The 18,344-nt window shown below is 44.0% G+C and overlaps 1 protein-coding gene across 1 annotated transcript in view; it reads left to right on the top strand.

The window, feature by feature from the left end:
- Ca10 (carbonic anhydrase 10) overlaps positions 1 to 18,344 on the top strand; it is a 321,979-nt gene that overhangs the window by 191,200 nt on the left and 112,435 nt on the right. Inside the window, exon 3 of the mRNA XM_012515259.1 lies at positions 2,242 to 2,427. Within this exon, the coding sequence (XP_012370713.1) occupies positions 2,242 to 2,427 (186 nt within the window). The remainder of the gene's footprint in view (positions 1 to 2,241; positions 2,428 to 18,344) is intronic.

Genomic DNA, 18,344 nt, shown 5'->3' on the forward strand with positions numbered 1-18,344 from the left:
AAAAAAAAAAGAAAACATCAAACACAAACCTACCATGAACTCTTACACTCCAAAGGAAGCTGATAAATCAAGACTACAAGGAAGATAAGTTCCCATTATCCCATAGTTAGCAAATACAGTCCGGAGCACAGGAATGGAGCCTTTGTCTGGGATCATTTGCTTGCAAGGACAAGTAACTGAAGAGGGTAGGATCTGTCTGTAAGATGTGAAACATCTGGGAAAACACAACTTAGGCCTCTTGAAAGAACTGGAACAATGAGAAGGAAAGGTTCCCAGGGGTCAGCTAGTTGTTCTCGCCTCCCACTCCTTCTCTCTCAGCACGACTCAGCTGCCTCATCCTGTTCTCTGTGTTCTAACTTTTCTACTGCTTAGCAGTTCGGCTGTCTGGACCCCACGTGATACTGCAGTCTAACAAGCAACAGAGACCATCCAGTCTCTGTTAGCATTTGGTTGGCAGATCCAGAGACTCACAGGAGAGAGATGAGTGACTTTATGTTCACCATCTAGCTCTCACTTGAGGACAAGCACTCCAAGAACTTAGGATTACACCGAGACTAAATCCAAGATTGTGGGTCAGCGGGCTGCTCTTCAGGCCCAGGCTGATCCTGGGAGGGCAGCCTGAGATCAGCTCTGGATGTCCTCACCTGAGACAGCTCATCCTCCTTAGGGGCTCACGCTCTTGCCAAGCATCCCAGGGCAATTTGCACTAGGGCCTCAAGTTCCCCAGAAGGAATGAGGAGATACGAAAGGCCTTTCAAAACTTCTTACAGAGTTAGCATGTTGAGGTCACTACAGACTGTTGCCTAAAGAGAGTGATAAGGCCAGCCTGGAGCCAAGGGATAGAGAAATAGGCTCCTTCCTGGGGCAGCTACAAAGGCATGTTATTAAATAGTACAGTAACAGGGAGGGAAAGAGGAAGCATTCTGGCCATTTTTATAAACTGCACAAAATCCCTGAGGGAGCCAGGCCAACTCAGGCTGCATCTACGTTACTCCACACACGGCTCTTGACTGGTGTAGCACAGGTAGAAGGAGACTGAAGAAGTGTATGCAAGTGTTCAGAATTTCAGGCTGCAAGGGCCACTTGCGATGAACGCTCCAAGTTCATAGCCAGCTCTAGTCACATGAGCCACACCTTGCAGTAAAGTGACAGGAAAAAAAAAAAAAATGAGCCAATGGAACATTAGTGAGCATTGCTGTTTCTACCCTAGCAAGCTGTCTAAGACCTAAACCAACTAATCACTCCCAAGAGCAGGGTCAGAAAGGGGGAGAGGCATGTAAGGTCTAAGTTAAAGACCATGGCTAATAAATCAGAAATTGCACAAGGTCTTAAAGAATCCATTTTGGCAAAGGCTCAGATCAAGGGATCAGAGTAAATGGAGAGAAAACCCCAAGTGGTTTGTCACCCTAAATTTCTGAAGCATTCCATCTAGATTTGTTCAAAGGCTTCCGTAAGAGCCAGATCGTACTACCAACTGAAAGTCAACGAAGGAACCTACAGAAGTAGAATTCCATGTGGAACTAAGTACTAATGTCATTGTCCAGAAAATGCAGCTGAACATCAAGTCCAAAGAGTAAAGAAAACGTACAGGAAGGAATAAGCTTAGTAGCTGAAAGGACTGAATTAAGATGGAACTGGGTATGCGACATGAGCCTGGTAATCTGTGAAGGGAAGGCTTACATAAATCGCATTAGCCTGACACCAAGGCTGTGAGCGTGAGGATGGACCAGATGTGTGATGTCTGCTTGCAGGGCTGGGAGAAAGTCTCCCCAAAACAGGAGCAGACACTGGAGGCTCCAGATGAAGATCCCAATCTCATAGCAGGGTTGCTTCTCCTCATCTGTTTTGACTTCCTTCTCTTTCATTTGACCTTCCTGGCATCTTCCCCTGCTAACTCCTTGCTCCAACTTCTCACCCTGAGAGTATTAACTTTTACAACTTCTTTTCATTCCAAATACTCACAGTAAGAGGGAAGAGTTTATTTTTATAAGGCACAATGCACCATGTATTAGTTGCATTTGGTGCAAAGTCTCCTTTAATCTCCTGCACCAGATTCCTAGATGATAATGTGGTTTATGATTCACAGGAAGCCCCAGGGATGTCGTCTGGGGAGGCTGCCAAGCCCTACTCCACATGTCTTTCCATCGCAAAAAGCAAAAGGCATTGGTCCACACACCATACTGAATTTGGGGAGAAATAAAAGAGAATGCCTTGCTTGACCTGTTGCTTATTTCCTTTCAGGTCAGTGGAACTATGTACAACACTGGAAGACATGTGTCCCTCCGCCTGGACAAGGAGCATTTGGTCAACATATCAGGAGGGCCCATGACATACAGCCACAGGCTGGAGGAGATCCGGCTACACTTTGGAAGCGAGGACACCCAGGGGTCAGAGCACCTTCTCAATGGACAGGCCTTCTCTGGGGAGGTATGTGGGTCAAAGTACAGATGGTATAAGAAATCATGCTAGTTTATATCTAAAGTAAAATAATAGACAAAAAGATTTCTCTTGAATCTATGAATCTAGCAAGTCCAGGCCTGTTTTCTTCCTCGCCTCTTGCATGCTGGCATGAACCTGCAATATTTTCCAGGGAAAACTACAGTAGAAATAAGGATTTCTTCTGAGACATTGGTGCATCTCTCAGAACTTATATCCTAATATATCTCTGGAGCATAATGCCACCCAGACCTTCTTCACCTCTCATGTACCTCTTCACTTACACCCCTCTGAACCAGCAACCTCTCATGTCACTACGAAAGTGTAGATTCTACATTTCTCCCTTCTGAGATATTAAGTCTCATTGGCTCAAAATTATAACATACTGTGAAGTAAATGTCAGGCAACTAAATAGTTTGCCTGAGATTCTGCAGTGTGGAAATGTCATTGTGTGCCACCACTAAAGGTGAATGTCACTGTGTGTCACCATCAGCCCAGACAAAACTCAGGCCACAGTAGTGAGCTGAAGCACAGTTTCAATGATAGAATGAGAGTTACCACTGAAACAGATGTCACCTGTGATGTGACACCCGATAAGCAGAGTGTATCTCATTGGACCTGTTTCATCTCCACTACATTTGTGGTTGATTGTCCATGAGGAATCAGGGCTCCTCCTGTTAAGTCTCAATAACTGATATCAGGGCTGGGGAGCTAGCTCAGTAGAATAAGCGCCTACCTGGCAAGCGCAGGGTCCTGAGTTCAATCCCCGGTACTGAAAAAAAAAAAAAAAAAAACTGCTATCAGGAAGCTTTGAAGTTATAGAAGCATGTATTTCATGAGAATCTTTCTTTTTTCATCAAGGTCATGTTTAGACCTGGTATTATTTGTAATGTGTTAAGGATGTATACTGAGAAATTGATCCCAATCTGAAGGAGTTCACTGGCCAGATTTTTATATGTGTTCAAACTTCATCAACAGAGAACCTGCCCAGTGATCCAGCTAGTTACCAGGGATACAAGGGTTTAAAAAAGAAAAAGGGGGAAAGAAAAAAACAGCCTCTACCACCGAGGAGCTCAAAGAATGCTATATTCAAATCATTAAAGCCTAATGTCATGCTGTAATGGAGCAGCAAAAAGCCCCTGGCATGCTCAAAGGAAGAAGTAACAAATTTTATTGAAGGGTTCAGAAGGAGCTTCACAGAGGAGATGCCCTTTGAACTGGGCTGTGAAGGGAAGCAATGAAGAACAATTTTAAGAGCATCAGCTTTGGAGTCAAAAGGCCTGACTCTGCAGCTCCCGCTTTGATACCCACTAACTATGTTATCTCGGGATGCTACCTGGTACTTCTAAGGCACAATTTAGGCACCTCTCAAGATTATTTTAAAATTTAAGTGGGATTCCAGATGTAAGGCACACTGGAAGTACTCAGTTGATGGGTGAAAAGATAAGGCACGAAATGAGGACAAGCATGAGAAATGTGCTGGAGACACATGAGGGTACGGAGTGTTGGAAAAGCCACCTATCACATTTTATCTGTGATCTATTAGTAGTGGCTGCATAGACAGTGGGGTTGAGCAAGAGTATAAGGCTCCCTCCTGCACCTGTAGGAGGAGAATGCTAGGACTGATTAGAAATGTCTTCCAAAGACAAGCAGGTAGCAAAAAGCTCCCAAGTGTTGCAGATCCTGGGCATAAGAAGGATGTGATGAAAGCAGAGCAAAACCCAAACCTTGTGGGTAATTGGGGACTTCTGGTCTGACCTGGAGAAGACTCAAAGTTAGATCAATGCCTCCTTTAATAATATCAATTATTTTAAGATTTATAATTATTTTATATGTTGAGTTACTTGCTTTATTGGTGTGCTGTTGCTGTTGCTGTTGCTGCTTACCACCCACTAGAATGTCACATTCTGGTGCCTATTACAACAATATCTCAGAGCAGAAATATTTCTACTATTTAAATATAAATGAACAAAAAATACAGGTAGTTACTAGGCTAAAAATCTATAAGTTATAGAGTTCTTTGATGCCACTTATTTCTTTTTTGAGGTTAAACTGCTTTATTTAACAGTGAATGATAAATGTACAGTTAACAGTACAGGCAATATTTTGGCCCACTTGTTTATGTCAGCTGAGCACTTTCCATAAACAAAGCAAAAGTACAACCAGATACAGGGCTTTTGTACTTGGTGCAGTCTTTGCACCATGCTTTGACTTCATAGCTGGAAAAGATACCAACCTGTTAAAGGCTGAGATTCACGTAAAGTTTTTCACTAAAGCCTGAGTGCATTTTTAGTAGGCTAATATTTTTTCAACATTGTTATTAAATACATTCATTTCATCTATGGCCTGTGTTTTCTGTATAATCCAAGATGACTAGAGAAGACAATATGGATAAACAATACTGAAAAAAAGCTGCACCAGACCCACCCTTAAGGCAGCCTAAAGTAGCCCAAAAAAGCTCCTTCTCAAAATTTGGGGCTTTCCAGATAGCTCAGCTGTTTAAAGCGCCACTTGGGCAAAGGCAGTCAAGTGCATAGGACAGCAGTTTGATTCCCAACTCCAGAAGGCCCACCAGGCCCGCTCTTAAGGCTGCCTGATGTAGGGAAAATAAAAATAAAAATAAAAATAAACCTAAGGGTTGTCCAAATAGCTCAGCAGATTAAAGTACCTGCAAGGCAATCCCCATGCTCCCGGGGCACACTGAGCCGGCAATTGAGACTGGGCTAATTGAGACTGGGTGTAGTGGTGTGCCCCTGTAATCCCAGCACTTGGAAGGCTGTAAACAAGCGGATCACTACAAGTCCAATCTAGTAGTGAGACCCTGAACACCCTGTAGATCTTTCCCTAAAATGTAGGGGAAAAGATGCAGAAAAATCTTCACATGAAGAGGCCCTTAAAACTCAATCTATCCCAAAGGCACAGAGAATCAGTAGGGTACAAATTTCTCCTTGCTTTGGTGATACTTACAACCAAATAGGATTTTATTGTGCAGTTTTATACATTTTAGTTGCTGTTGTCAGTACACTTAATTACCTACCTTTACATTTTTCTTCTAAAATAGCATCAATAGTGTTCAAGATAAATAGAGTACAAGGTATTTCCATTTTGAAGTTGGGCAAGAACTGCCACAATCTTGCTCAATGTATCGAAGTACGCAATGGTTCCAAAAGGGCTTCCCTAAGCATTATGGATCTACACTGCATGGGAATTAATGAATAGAAATGTTATAGAGAGTTTCCTGATACATTATTTTAAACATACTCCTTAGTGGGTGCAATAAACTGTCACTAATCACCTTTCCCTAAGCCTCAAGTTTTCTTCGTAAGAATGCTGTAGGATGGAATTAGTATTGTATACTGATTATAAATGAAGCCAAATTTCTACCTAAATATACAGGTATGCGTGTCAAGCAATGTTTTGTGACAAGCACACAAAATGCCTTTATGCTTAAACTTGTTTCTTGAATATATAATGAGGATGCTCTGTAACTTATGCATGAATAAGTTATGCCTTTGGAGCAAGTGACTGCTTCCAAAATCCTTAAGAGAAATATGTAATAATTTGATCTCTGAGTATTCTGATCTTCCTAGACCTACCCTAGACCATGGGTGTTGGGTACACCAAAGAATCTGCATTTTACAAGTTTCCGGGACAGTCTCTCAATTAGATCCAAGAAACTATCCATCAACAGTACATTATTAAGTGTTTCCAGTGAGGAAAACACACAGCAATGCATTCATACAGTGAAGAATGCCATTAAACAGAGTTGCAAATACAAATAACTTGGGTGCCTTGTCAAAATACTTATACCTGAGTTCTTCCTTAAACCAACTGAATTGAGGCCTCAGGGAGAACATTCCCTGGAGAGATTCTGATTAGCAACAGCTATGCAAATTCAGAAGACACTGCCAACATTTTCCCAGTTCCCTAAACAAAGAAATCAATCCATGCATGCCCAAGGTGGAAGAGGAACCCCTTAGTAATCCCCTCCTGGCAGAGGCAGCTGCAGTGCTATGGAAATCTGTAGTACTTGATGAACAGCCTCCAAAGCAAGAGAGTCACATGTATCTCTTGCCCCAAGTCTGACTGTCAGCCTCAACTTCTGCAATTGTATCTTCCCCTGGTAAAGAACATCCATTGGATCACATTTCTTTCCAACCTGTCAGTATTAGCAAACATGGGGATTAAAAAGTGGAATAAGGAGAATTTTGGAGGTGCCAAGACAATGTCATAAGGAAGATGATGGATAGGCAGTTGGACTTTGAGGTGTATAAAGGGCTCTAATGAGCAAGAGGAGCTTAACATCTTCAATGTATCATGAGATGAGTGATCTCGGGCCAAGGGGTTAAAGTTACAGAAAGTTGGATGCCGCTAAGCTTACGCGGTAGCAGCGAGAGTTCTCCATCAGAGAAATGAGTTTGGCTTGGAAAACAGTGAATTCCTATCCCTGGAATTATTAAACATTGAATAGAATTTGGTGTCTTCATAAAAGTGACTCACTTCCTAATAAGCAGGTGAACCGTTAGCTTTAATGCACCTTCCAATAATGAAATTCTACATAATCTATGATTCCCTTATAGAATTTTCCTCCAAGCAGGTTCCCCTGAGGGTTAGCCCGGGTAAAAGCAAATATACGTCCCCCTATAACTCAACATTTTATTGTTATGATTTTGTGTTTCTTTCAAGGCCATCCTTGGTCTCTATTTCTAGCTATCCTTTGAGAGAACCCAAGTAGATAGTTGCCGCAACAAAGCGTGTGTTTATTTTCTTGACAGTGAGTAATCACACTGCCATCTGCTCCATCTATCATTGCTGATCGTGAGAAGTCAATTAATGCCAAGCACTCTCCTTGACACAGTGCAACAGTCATTATCCGAAAAGCTATAGATTAATTGCAGTGTTGTCTAGTGAGGTTATTATAATTGATGGTAATCATTTGCTTTGTTTTATAAAGCTGCATGGATGTGTGACACAGTCAGCAACTGTATTTTTATGAAAATTATTCATGTCCTACACAGAGAACCACAGGATGCCTTATTGGGGGCTGGTGACAAATGAGCGTATTCAGGGACTCAAATGTCTCATTTTTTAAAAAAGAGAAAATTAACTGTTTTTAATAAAACCCTTAGCTTACTAATCATATCTAAGTGCTTAGATTAACATCCAGTATCAAGTAGGGTATTTAGGAAAAGAAACAAATACATTAGCCAGGCAAAAGATATTAGAAAAGAGGCATGCCTGTGTATTAAGTTCTCATAGTGGGACTAGACAGGAAAGTATTCCATATGTAAGAGAAATTGGACAACGACATTTTTGAAACCTTGAAGTTCTTTTCAAAAGCATACAGGGGTACCCTGAGAAAGGCGTGTCACTAGCCCCTCTGAAATCTATCTTGGGGATGTCCTCTGTTAAATTTATCATTCCTTTCATGCTCATTTTGCTTCTGCTCTGTGCTGAGCTCAGAGCTAAGCATGAAACAGAGTCCAGCATCTGCCTAGAGAAGTTTGAAATCTGTTGAGGGACCCATCTATTGCTAACACTACACATCCTTCAAATACTTCCCCTCACTTCAAACACACTTATCCCGTCATTCCTGCCATTTTCTGAAGCAGTTCTGGAAGTACTCTTTCATGCATGTCTCTAGTTGTGCTGCCATGGTTACCTAGATGTCCTGAATCTATTCAAAACTTCCATGGTCGTTTTGACTTGCAGGAAAAGCCAAAGGTCACACAGCACATAAATGCACATGGTGCGTGAGGTGGATGAAGACACACTGCAATGTTTATTTGACAGGAATTGTCAGAAGTGGTTGATCAATGGAAGAGTGACTATAACATCTGATGAATGTTTAAATTAAAATGCATCTCAGTAACAGGCCCATTGCCAGTAATCCCCTCTAGGGTATTCAGAATACACTCACCCCACCCCCACGTCGAGCACATGTATCCGACCACTCTTGGCAATATGTCTTTTCCTGAAACATGTTTTCTGAATATAATTATTCACCATATCTTTTGATCACCTCTTGTAGTTGAAGTTCACTCCAGGAGAGGATTATGAAATAGCTCTCTTTGGATCAAGTTAAGGGAAAGCAAATGACCAGCTGTGCAGACAGACGTGCTTGCTGCTGTCTCTGAGGGGAGGGTAGAGGCATTGACCTTTCTGGATTCCAGACTCTGGAGTCTGCGAGCCTGCTGCAAATACATTTGAGGGAGGGAAAAGACCATAGCTGTTGCCATAGAGATGCTGATCGGATTTGTCAATTAAAAGGGGGGACTAAAAAGTTATATGTAAAATATGGAGATGTGCTTTCCTGTCCTTTTTTGATGACTCTGCACTAGTAGAGATAACTGCCTTAGAATCAACAGCTTAGAACAAACAACAACGGAAAATGCAGGAATGGTCTAGTTACTTGTATCCTTGAGAAACTGACGTCACTACCGCAACACAGAGTCCTGGGAATAAGCGACTACCACCAAATGGTGCCAAAGTGCGCGAGGGTACTGAAGGCGCTGAGGGGAACCAGCCAAGAACCAGGGCCCGATGAGTGGCTGGGGTGGGGCCAAGGCTCAGGCAAGCAACTCAACCAGGGGCTCCTGGTAGAGATGCTTCACTGACACAATTGAAGATTGAGAGAGAGCCTGAATAGCAGGTGAGCTACACCTGTGGGAGTACCACGTGTGTGCCACAAGAGCGCTGCTCCTTCTGTCTCCTCACCCTTCCTCTACCTCAATCTCCTTGTTAGGGCTTCTCCTTTGTTAGCTCCTCTCCCTCCTCCTAGCCAGTCAAGTGGTATGAGCTCTCAACTTTCAGATAATCCTATGTGCAAACCATACCGTATGACCAGGCCCAATGTAGGAGCTAATTCTGTGCGCAGATGAGTGGGTAGGTGGGCGTATAACTGTGTGCCTGCATTCGTGCCTGGATGCGTGTGTGCGTGACTTTGTTCGTGCATTCATGAGTGGGTGGGTGCTCGCGTGGGTGTGGGTGTGTGCTCTAGTCATACATATTTGCAGGACATAATGATCACATCCATCACAATGAATTAATACACACCCATAGCGCATCTTACTTCTTTTGGTCCCCTTCTCTTTCTCCCTTCCCCCTTCTCTCCATCTCTTTGTCTTCTTGCCTTTGGCAAAAGTTCTAGATCCATGATTCCTATTATCTATCATTTATCTTGCTCCTTAATTTGACTTTTACAGGGCCAGTCAAATAGCTCAGCAGATTAAAGCACCTATAAGCAGGCTCAGGGGCCCAGGGTTCCATCCTCTGGCCTGCCATTCTGGCCCCGCCCCTGGGGCGCACTGAGATAGCAATTGAGACCTGGCATGGTGGCACATGCCTGTTATCCCAGCTCTTGGGAGGCTGTAAACAGGCGGATCACTACAAGTCTGATCTAGTAGTGAGACCCTGATCCTAGTAAGACCCTGAACACCCTATAGACCCTTCCCTAAAATAAAATTTAAAAGAAGAAAAAATTGACTTTTACAGTAAATTCCATATGTGAATTTTTCTCACATATGGAAGACTAGATAGTAACAAAGACTATCTGTGGCCTCCAAAGGCCAAAATATTGACTACCTGTTTTTTTACATAAAAATGTTGCTGATCTCAAAGTGTGATGTTCCGCATCCATGTGGCTCTTGTGACTGTTCACTACCCCCTCTATTGGAGCCATAGACTCTCATTGATGTGAATTTCATCTTTGTCATCTTGTATGCTGTCACGCACATGAGGGCAGCCAACAAGTGTCTACTGAATGACGGAAGGAGTGATCTCTTAAGGAGAAGAGCACTGTATGCCATGCGCCTAGCACAGTGCCTGACACATAGTATATGTTTAAGCAATGTTTATAGGATGGGCCATTTCATCGCTGGCCCAACAGCTCCATCAACTCTTAGTATTCCAGAAACAAAAATTTTATAGCTTTATGTTCCCTGGGAAATTTTTTTTGAGGTGTGCTGCACTCCTGAACTAACCAGCAGATGTAGCCCATTAAAATGGAAGATGGAGAGTTTTGATAAAAAGCTGCCCGCAGTTTCCAATTCCATTAGAAACTGAGAAAAAGGGAAAGGGTTGCACCTCATGATCACCCTTAGAACGCGTTCTGAGATTTCTCTGGGAAAAGAAATAAGCTGTATGAAATTCAGTATGTGCCCATAAAGCCTAACTTACACATGTCCTAAATATGTGACAAAAGAAGTGAGCCATTGTCACCCTGGAGGAATTTCATATCTAAAAGATAAGGCTTAGGCTTGGATCAGGTCCCATGCAGCACATTTCAGGACTTGCTCTGCTATACTCACAGGTTTTAAAGAATCTCGACATTAACATCTGGCCACTGTCTACAGGCTTGGTGATTGACCCGCATTCATTTATCCAGTTAACACACATGGATTATCTATTATGTGCTACAGTAAAAGAAGAAGGAGGAGAAGAAAGAGGAGAAGAAGAGAGAGAGAGAGAGAGAGAGAGAGAGAGAGAGAGAGAGAGATCCTTAGAGAGAGATCCTTCCTGCCTTCCTGTAAGGCCTTCACAGTTCAGAGAGAATAGACTGAACATAGATAACAAGAATATAAATAAGCACATGACATAGTCAGCTGGAGTATGACAGACTATGGGGACAGAAAGGGGGCAGAGGATGGGGCGGAAGAGGTGAGCTCGAGTTTGAGTACTGAGGGCGGTGTGGATCTCGCTGAGAAGAGGACATTCATGGGGCTGCCGTGGAAATACGCAGGAGGAGGGCCGTAGCTCTGAAGTTGGAGGGAGCTCTGAGCCTTTAACAAACTGCAGAAGTGGCTGATACATGCGTAAGAGGCAGGGCTTAAGGTCAGACACGGAAGAGCAGTGTCAGGCATGCGCAGAACTTGCAGGTTCTCTTTGTGTGGACTTTGGCTTTTACTCTGGATGAATCCCAAGGCCCAGGGATGTAGATTCTCCAGTTTAACAAAAAAAAAAAAAAAAAAAGAAAGAAAGAAAAAAGAAAAAAAATCTCAGTGCAGTTGTTCTTAATGTTATCTCCTTCTTCCCAGGACCCACCAAACAATAAATACCCAAGGCTGGGCTTACCCCAATCTGATGTGCAGCACTGCTTAATGAAGGTCATCTGTGACCCCCATACTGATGATTACTTGCCTGCTCTGGGCCCCAGCACAATGGGAAGATCCAAAGAATGAAAAGCCACAGGATCTGCCCTTGCGGAGCCTTGCTGAGGATTCTGTCTCCCCAGTCAGACTGCTAAGTCCCTGAAGTCCGAGGGACTTCATAAACATTTCCTCATATGCATAATGGGCTCTCGGTAAATACTGCTGAACAAAGAGATCGGAAGAGTAAATGAAGATAATTTAATACTGTAGCTTTCAATGTGCCTAAATTATGCCCAGGATGTCATGAACTAAATTCTATAGTCAAAATGACAAACCTAATCAAGTTAATGTCAATATTAACAGAAGTTCTAGAAATTTTTATGTTAAATTATTCACAAATTCAAGGTAAGTGAATTCTTCAGAGTACCTGGGAGGAGCAATGAACTAAATGAGAGCTAGTGTGCTAGGATAATTCATTTAGAGTCTTCATTTCAGGCCTGGAATGACTCCCAGGATCAAAGTAGGGAGCTTGTCTTTGCTGGTGCTAAGAGCCAAAGCCCTGTATAGCAGGAGTCAGTCCCACCCAGACGGAGCAAGCTGGTTCTAGGGCAGCAGAGCAAACAGGGGTCAGGAGCCCAGCTGGTGGCCGGGCACAGTATAAACACACAAGCAAGGGGACAGTGACTCTGATCTCTGGATGGAAAGTTTTCCCAGTGGACATTTTTATAATTACTTCTGGAAAGGACAGCTCGGGCAAGTCAGCACCTTTCAGAATTGCCAATTTTAGACAGATGCAGCAGGGCAGCCTAAGAGTGAGGACACTGCATTTGAAGACAACCTGCTGAGGTCAACTCACCATCCTGGTGACTGCCTTGTCACTTGCCTCCTAACACTGGCCTGGTCCCCCAGGGATGATGTTACAACAGCGCCCTCCATCCTCTTCCTGCACTCTGACCTCCCCCACCCAATGCTTCCTATAAAACAAGTAGAGAAGGGTAGCATTGCAGAGACAGTTTTAAAGATAGGAATTGGCTGGAATAGGATCCGAGTTCGGCCTCAGACCTAGCATTACCATGGAGACAGTCACTGTCATCACATCGAATGTGATGAATAAGTTCTCTATTTAGTAACCAGTAATACTGCAGTTAGAGAGATTGTTACGGAAAACAGACCAAACACAGGAAGACACGGCACTGAGAAGGCTTAGGAGGTAGTTTTATTATACCAGTGAGCTTGACTAGGATCATTGGCAAAGAGTCAGAGCAAAGTTTGGGGACTTTGATGGGGGTGGGGGGAAGTGGGGAGGTGCAAAGGCAGACCTGATGCATTGTGATTGGAGGGTTGGGTGATGTCATGGGTTGCTAAGGGAATTTAAACATCTCAAGTTACTTTGTAAGACCATCAGTTAACAATATGGGGTTTACAAAGGAAAGACTGTCCTGTTATCAGGCTTTTGTGGACATGTCCATCTGGTTTTGGGAGTATTCTTGACAGGCTTTATTTAAAATTTTAATTTCTCTTCCAGGGTGGGTACTGCTCATAACACTTCCATGAACTAGTAAGAGTTTTTAAACTCATTTCCAAACCCAAAGGAATAAGATGAATTGGAAAAAAAAAAAAAAAAGTTCTAAGTAAAAGTGACCCATTCACTGCTGCTCTGACTACTGCAAATAATTCAAAAACACTCTCAGAGTTTCCATGAAAGATCACACCACCCAGTCCATGACCAACCTGGCTTTGGAAGAGCAAGTGCACGCAAACCTCCACCTCAGGTGTCCCTGACAGAGGCTCCTCTAAGGGCATCTCTTCCAACACACCAACTCTATCCAAAAAGGGAGAAAAAAAAAAACAGCAGAAAGGGCAAGAGACCCACTGGAGCTCCGTGAGACTGGCGACAGAATGAGGGTCAGGACCTGCACTTCCTGAATCCTTCAAATCACCTTTAAAATTTGATCAAATTCCATATCAAAAGTTTCTTCAGGTCACTTGGTGTAGTCGCCAAATGACCAGTGGAGCAAGTAGAGCAAGGCATCCTGAGAGCCACCTGTCCTACAGTACTGTAAGAGCAAATGCCAGGCCATTTAGCAGCTCAGCTTCAACACAACCAAAACGCTGGACAGTGTTTGAGAAACATGAGCATGGGTGAGAATCCATGGAGAAACGGATCTAGAAGTCAAAGAATTATGCCATAAAGGACTATCAATGTGATAGGAAAAAATATGAAATTAAAGATTGAAAGACTAAGTATAGACAATATAAAGATGTAAAGATCCTTCCTCAATATGAACAAGCTGGGCTGGCCAAATAGCTCAGTGGATTAAAGTGCCTGCAAGCAGGCACAGGGGCCTGGGGTTCAATCCCCAGGACTGCCATGCTGGCCCCGCCCCCCCAGAGCATGCTCAGACAGCAATTGAGACTGGGCATGGTGGTGCTCCCCTATAATCCCAGCTCTTGGGAGGCTGTAAACAGGTGGACCACTACGAGTCCGATCTAGTAGTGAGACCCTGAATGCCCTGTAGACCCTTCCCTAAGATAAAAAATAAAAAAATGAACAAGCTGTCATACTACTGCATTAAAAACCTAAAGATATAAGCGATGACACTTCCGTGTAGCTTGAACCTTTCCCCTCACTCTCCAATTACCTTCAGAATGCTCAGTAATATTAAATGTAAGTAATCTAGATAATAATATTGCAAAATTAAATCGTTAGATGTCTAGCCATTTCACGGATGTGCTGCTATACAATTCAAAATAAAGCTGTTTAAAACTCCCAGATTCATTTGCTCTGACATATCGATACTTATTCTGAAACAAAGCTAATCTTCTCGATGGTGCTGACTTAATTGCTCGCCAGTTGACAGATAATAAACAGACCTGAGGATTAAAATATGAACTAATTACTGTACTCAATTCCATTTACTTGATTTCATGTTCCATTAATTTTTTGCATCATTTCTTGTGGAAGCCTTAGATTTATGGTCGCCCCAAATGAATTGCGCCACTTATTCGCCTGTGGCATGCTCATGTTCAGAATCGGCTGGAAAGGGCAGAATTCTGGGCAGTAAATATTTAGCCGAAGCAGTTTTGGATATAGTAAGTGCAGGTAATTATCCATTCCCAAATGCCAGCCAGAGTGAGCCTCTATAAATCTCTCTACATCTCAGCACTAAAAGGGCAACACGAGGATAACTCTCATAACTGGGCATAGGCTCAGCTTGATAAAGGCTGTCTCCAAAAGAGGTGGCTGCAGGGAATCAGAGATGAGGACAGGAAGGGGAAGGGTACTGGCCTCAGAGTCAGGCGCTTGGGCCACTGGGCAGAAAGCAACATTTGACTTAGAATAACCAACTGACTTCTGAAACTTCCTAGCTGTGTAATCTTGGTAAGGGAAGCATTGAGCCAATCATTTCATCTTTTAGAGACCTCTTAAATTATGAGATGAAGTGATGCTGGTCCTATATATGTGATAGTGTAATTGCATGGAGTGAAAATAAGACTTCAGGTAGGGCTTTATAAATCATAAACTTCTGTACAAGAAAGTCCTCAACCAGGGCTGGCCAAATAGCTCAGCAGATTAAAGCACCTACAAGCAAGCCCAGGGGCCAGGAGTTCGATCTCCAGGCCTGCCATGCTGGCCCCACCCCAGGGCACTCTGGGATGGCAATTGAGACTGGGCATGCTGATGCGCCTGTAATCCCAGCTCTTGGGAGGCTGTAAACAGATGGATCACTAGGAGTCTGATCTAGTAGTGAGACCCTGAACACCCTGTAGACCCTGCCCTAAAATAAAAAAAAAAAAAAGAAAGCCTTCAACCAACCTAAATCTTAGAACTCACGTGGCCCAAACGTCTTGCAGGTAAGATATGTGAGGATAAGCACATGAACACATGTGACTACCATCACTGGCTGTAATCTGTTGAAGACAGATGACTCCCACGCATCATGTTCAGGGCGCCATCATACCCAATCCTCGCTACAAGGTTGGAAGCTAGCACTCGCTAGCACTATTTTATGTGGGAAAAAAAAAAAAAAAAAACCTGGAGAAGAGGGTAAAGAACGTGCCTTCAACCACACGGGTGCTACACAGCTGAACTCAAGTCTCTGATTCCAGCCATACCCTTGTGACCTTCGACCAGTCGCCTTCCCTCTCTGGTTCTGCCTCTAAATAGTTGCTGAATTGCAGGCAGGTCTACGCTCTCCGATCCTAAATGCCCTTCTCTGAGAGAGTTTCTCAGCTCTTCCTAGCTTGGCTTTAAAAGCAGTCTGCACTTTTTGTGGCTGTAAACTGAGACCAGAGCCTAATTCTCCAAACAGTGCCTTAGTGATGTGAAATATGACCCAGCATGCTTCAGTGTGCTTGCTGAGGACCTTGGCTCCAGTTCACTTCCGCCCCCAGATGACAGCAACTTGCAAGCTACTTACATCTGTCATATTTTCTGTCATCTTTAAAATACAGTAAGCAAGGTGTTATATATGTGTAAATTTGCATAGGAACACATCTATTTCTTCCTGCAAAGCAGGAGAAACCATATTCCTTAGTCATGGTGGTAGCCTGGGTGAATACATTTTCTTGCTTTGAATCTATTTGCTGAGCTAGAAATTTCTGAATTTGGCCTTGAAAATGAATCCTGCAGGAGCTATTTGGCAAAATGAGCTTAGCGAGGAGGTTTTAAATCACACTTCCAGCCAAGAAGAGGGGGAAGGCTCTGGGACCACAGATAGCTGCATCAGAACCTCAGCTTCCTGCACTTTAGAAGAGAATCTTGTCTGCTTCAGAAGAAAAGCAATTGTCCACCGGCCCAAATGGTACATGGACTCAATTGTACGCAGACCCAAGTGGCCAGCCCGGAGAAGCTGCTGTTTCAGTGAGGACCTTGTCCCTTGCTAAGCATTTCCTGCCCACGGCACCTGCCTCTTTAAAGGCCGAGTGTCCCCTGTCCCAGGTGAGGAGCTCTGACCTCTGTGGATGAGCAGCTGTTAGTTACAGAGGTCAGGGCTGGGGAAGCTGCCCCTTCCTATGCTGAGTCCTGGCTCCATCGCCTATTCGCTGTGACCTTGACCAAGTTGTTTAAGCTCCAAATGACTCTCTTCACTACTGAGATGAGACAAATAACGGTGCCCATGCCTCAGCTTCACTGAGGTAGTTTACGTACCAAAAGTTCCGCGATTTTAGCCTTAGCCACTGATGTCATTTCACAAATACAGACATATAAAGGCCATCCAGACTATCTGGGAGACTTCCCTCAGCCCAGAAAGTTCCCTTTTGACCATCTAGAGCCAATCATCCCAAGCCCCAGCCCCTGGCACCCACTGATGGGCTACCGCTATGATTTTTTCTGCCTTGAACTTCAAACAATGGACTTACACAGTGCCTAACCTTTTCTTCATTTTTAAATGTATATTTAAGTTATCATATAAAAATTAACATTTTTTTTAAATTTCAGGAGTACACTTGCCTAAATTTTAATCACTATGTAGAACTGGAGCCAACAGGACAGCATGGGGAGCAGTTTCACTGCACAGGGGCTTTATTAGGATCATGAGGCTCGGTGCATGCAAAGCACCAGGGCTAGTGCGCACACCACAGTTCTACCCTCCACCCACATCTAAGGCCAATCCAGAGTGGCTTCCAGGCAGGAAATGAAATTCTTGCAAATCACACCAGCCCTTGTGAGTTGGTTCCAAATGCCCTCGCTCTGAGAAGATGGGTCCAGTGCCCTTTGCCGATGGCCACTCTCTTGTCAATGTCAGTGCTGCCTGCAGAGGAGCTGCCTGGAGAAAAAGCTTCCTCCTTCTTTGTGAAAAGCACCATCCCCATGCCAAGCGTATGTGTCCTGCTTGGGACTGTGCTCTAGCCTGGCACGTAGAGTTTGCATGTGTCTGCAATCTCAGGTTCAGCCCATGGGGTATTACTGGGAGTCGGTCCTTTAGGAGGGGGTGAAGCCACAAAGACCCCTCCCTCTGAATGGATTAGGGTGCTTATAAATGAGGCTCCCCGAGGTGGTTGGCCACATTGCTCTTCTACCTTCTGCCCTACAAAAAGGCAGCACTTCTCCCTCACGAAAATGCAGCCCATACCAGAACCAAACTTGTTTGACATCTTAGACTTGGACTTCCCAGCCACTGGTCCTGTGGGATTTAATTTCTGTTCTTATACATTACAGAGCCCCTGAAATATTCTGTTATAGCAACACAAACAGACTAAGACACTTGAGTGGGCCTGTACAGGACCACCACACCCCTGCTAACACAAGCTTACCAAGCTGGGGAAAAATGTCAGCCGGCAATCCTGCAAGGACACACCCTCCCCTCTCAGCCTCCACGTGGTTCTGTCATGCCCCCAAATGGCAGCTCATTTTTTAAAAAATGTATTCGGTTGTTATAGGGTCTCACTACAGAGCTCTGACTTGGATGATCCTCTGCTTTCAGCCTCCCCAGCACTGGGATTATAGGCATGAACCACTACACCTGAACTCTGGCCGGCTCAGCCTACCCTGGGGACAGGGCTGGTGTGGCATTTGGTGCCAGGGATCAAATCACAGTCCCTTTGCTTGCCTAAGCTTTCCCAAGCAGGGGCATCAGGCTGCTGAGCTATCTCACTGGCCCAAGCACATTCTTACGAATGCCACCAGTATGTGAAGGGTTTCCCCATTCCCTGGGAACCCAGTTGTCATGTCCTGCTCTGGCTGGGACAGTCCAAGTTGACGCAGTTGGCCCTGATGTAATTATCATAATATCTTCACTCCTTCTCAGAAGTGCCCCGGGTTGCCCAATGGCCATATGATCATCCCTAGGTCTAGATGATCCTGCAAAAGCCACT

Source organism: Octodon degus, unplaced genomic scaffold (assembly GCF_000260255.1).
Source record: "Octodon degus isolate 3935 unplaced genomic scaffold, OctDeg1.0 scaffold00056, whole genome shotgun sequence".
Taxonomy (NCBI): Eukaryota; Metazoa; Chordata; class Mammalia; order Rodentia; family Octodontidae; genus Octodon; species Octodon degus.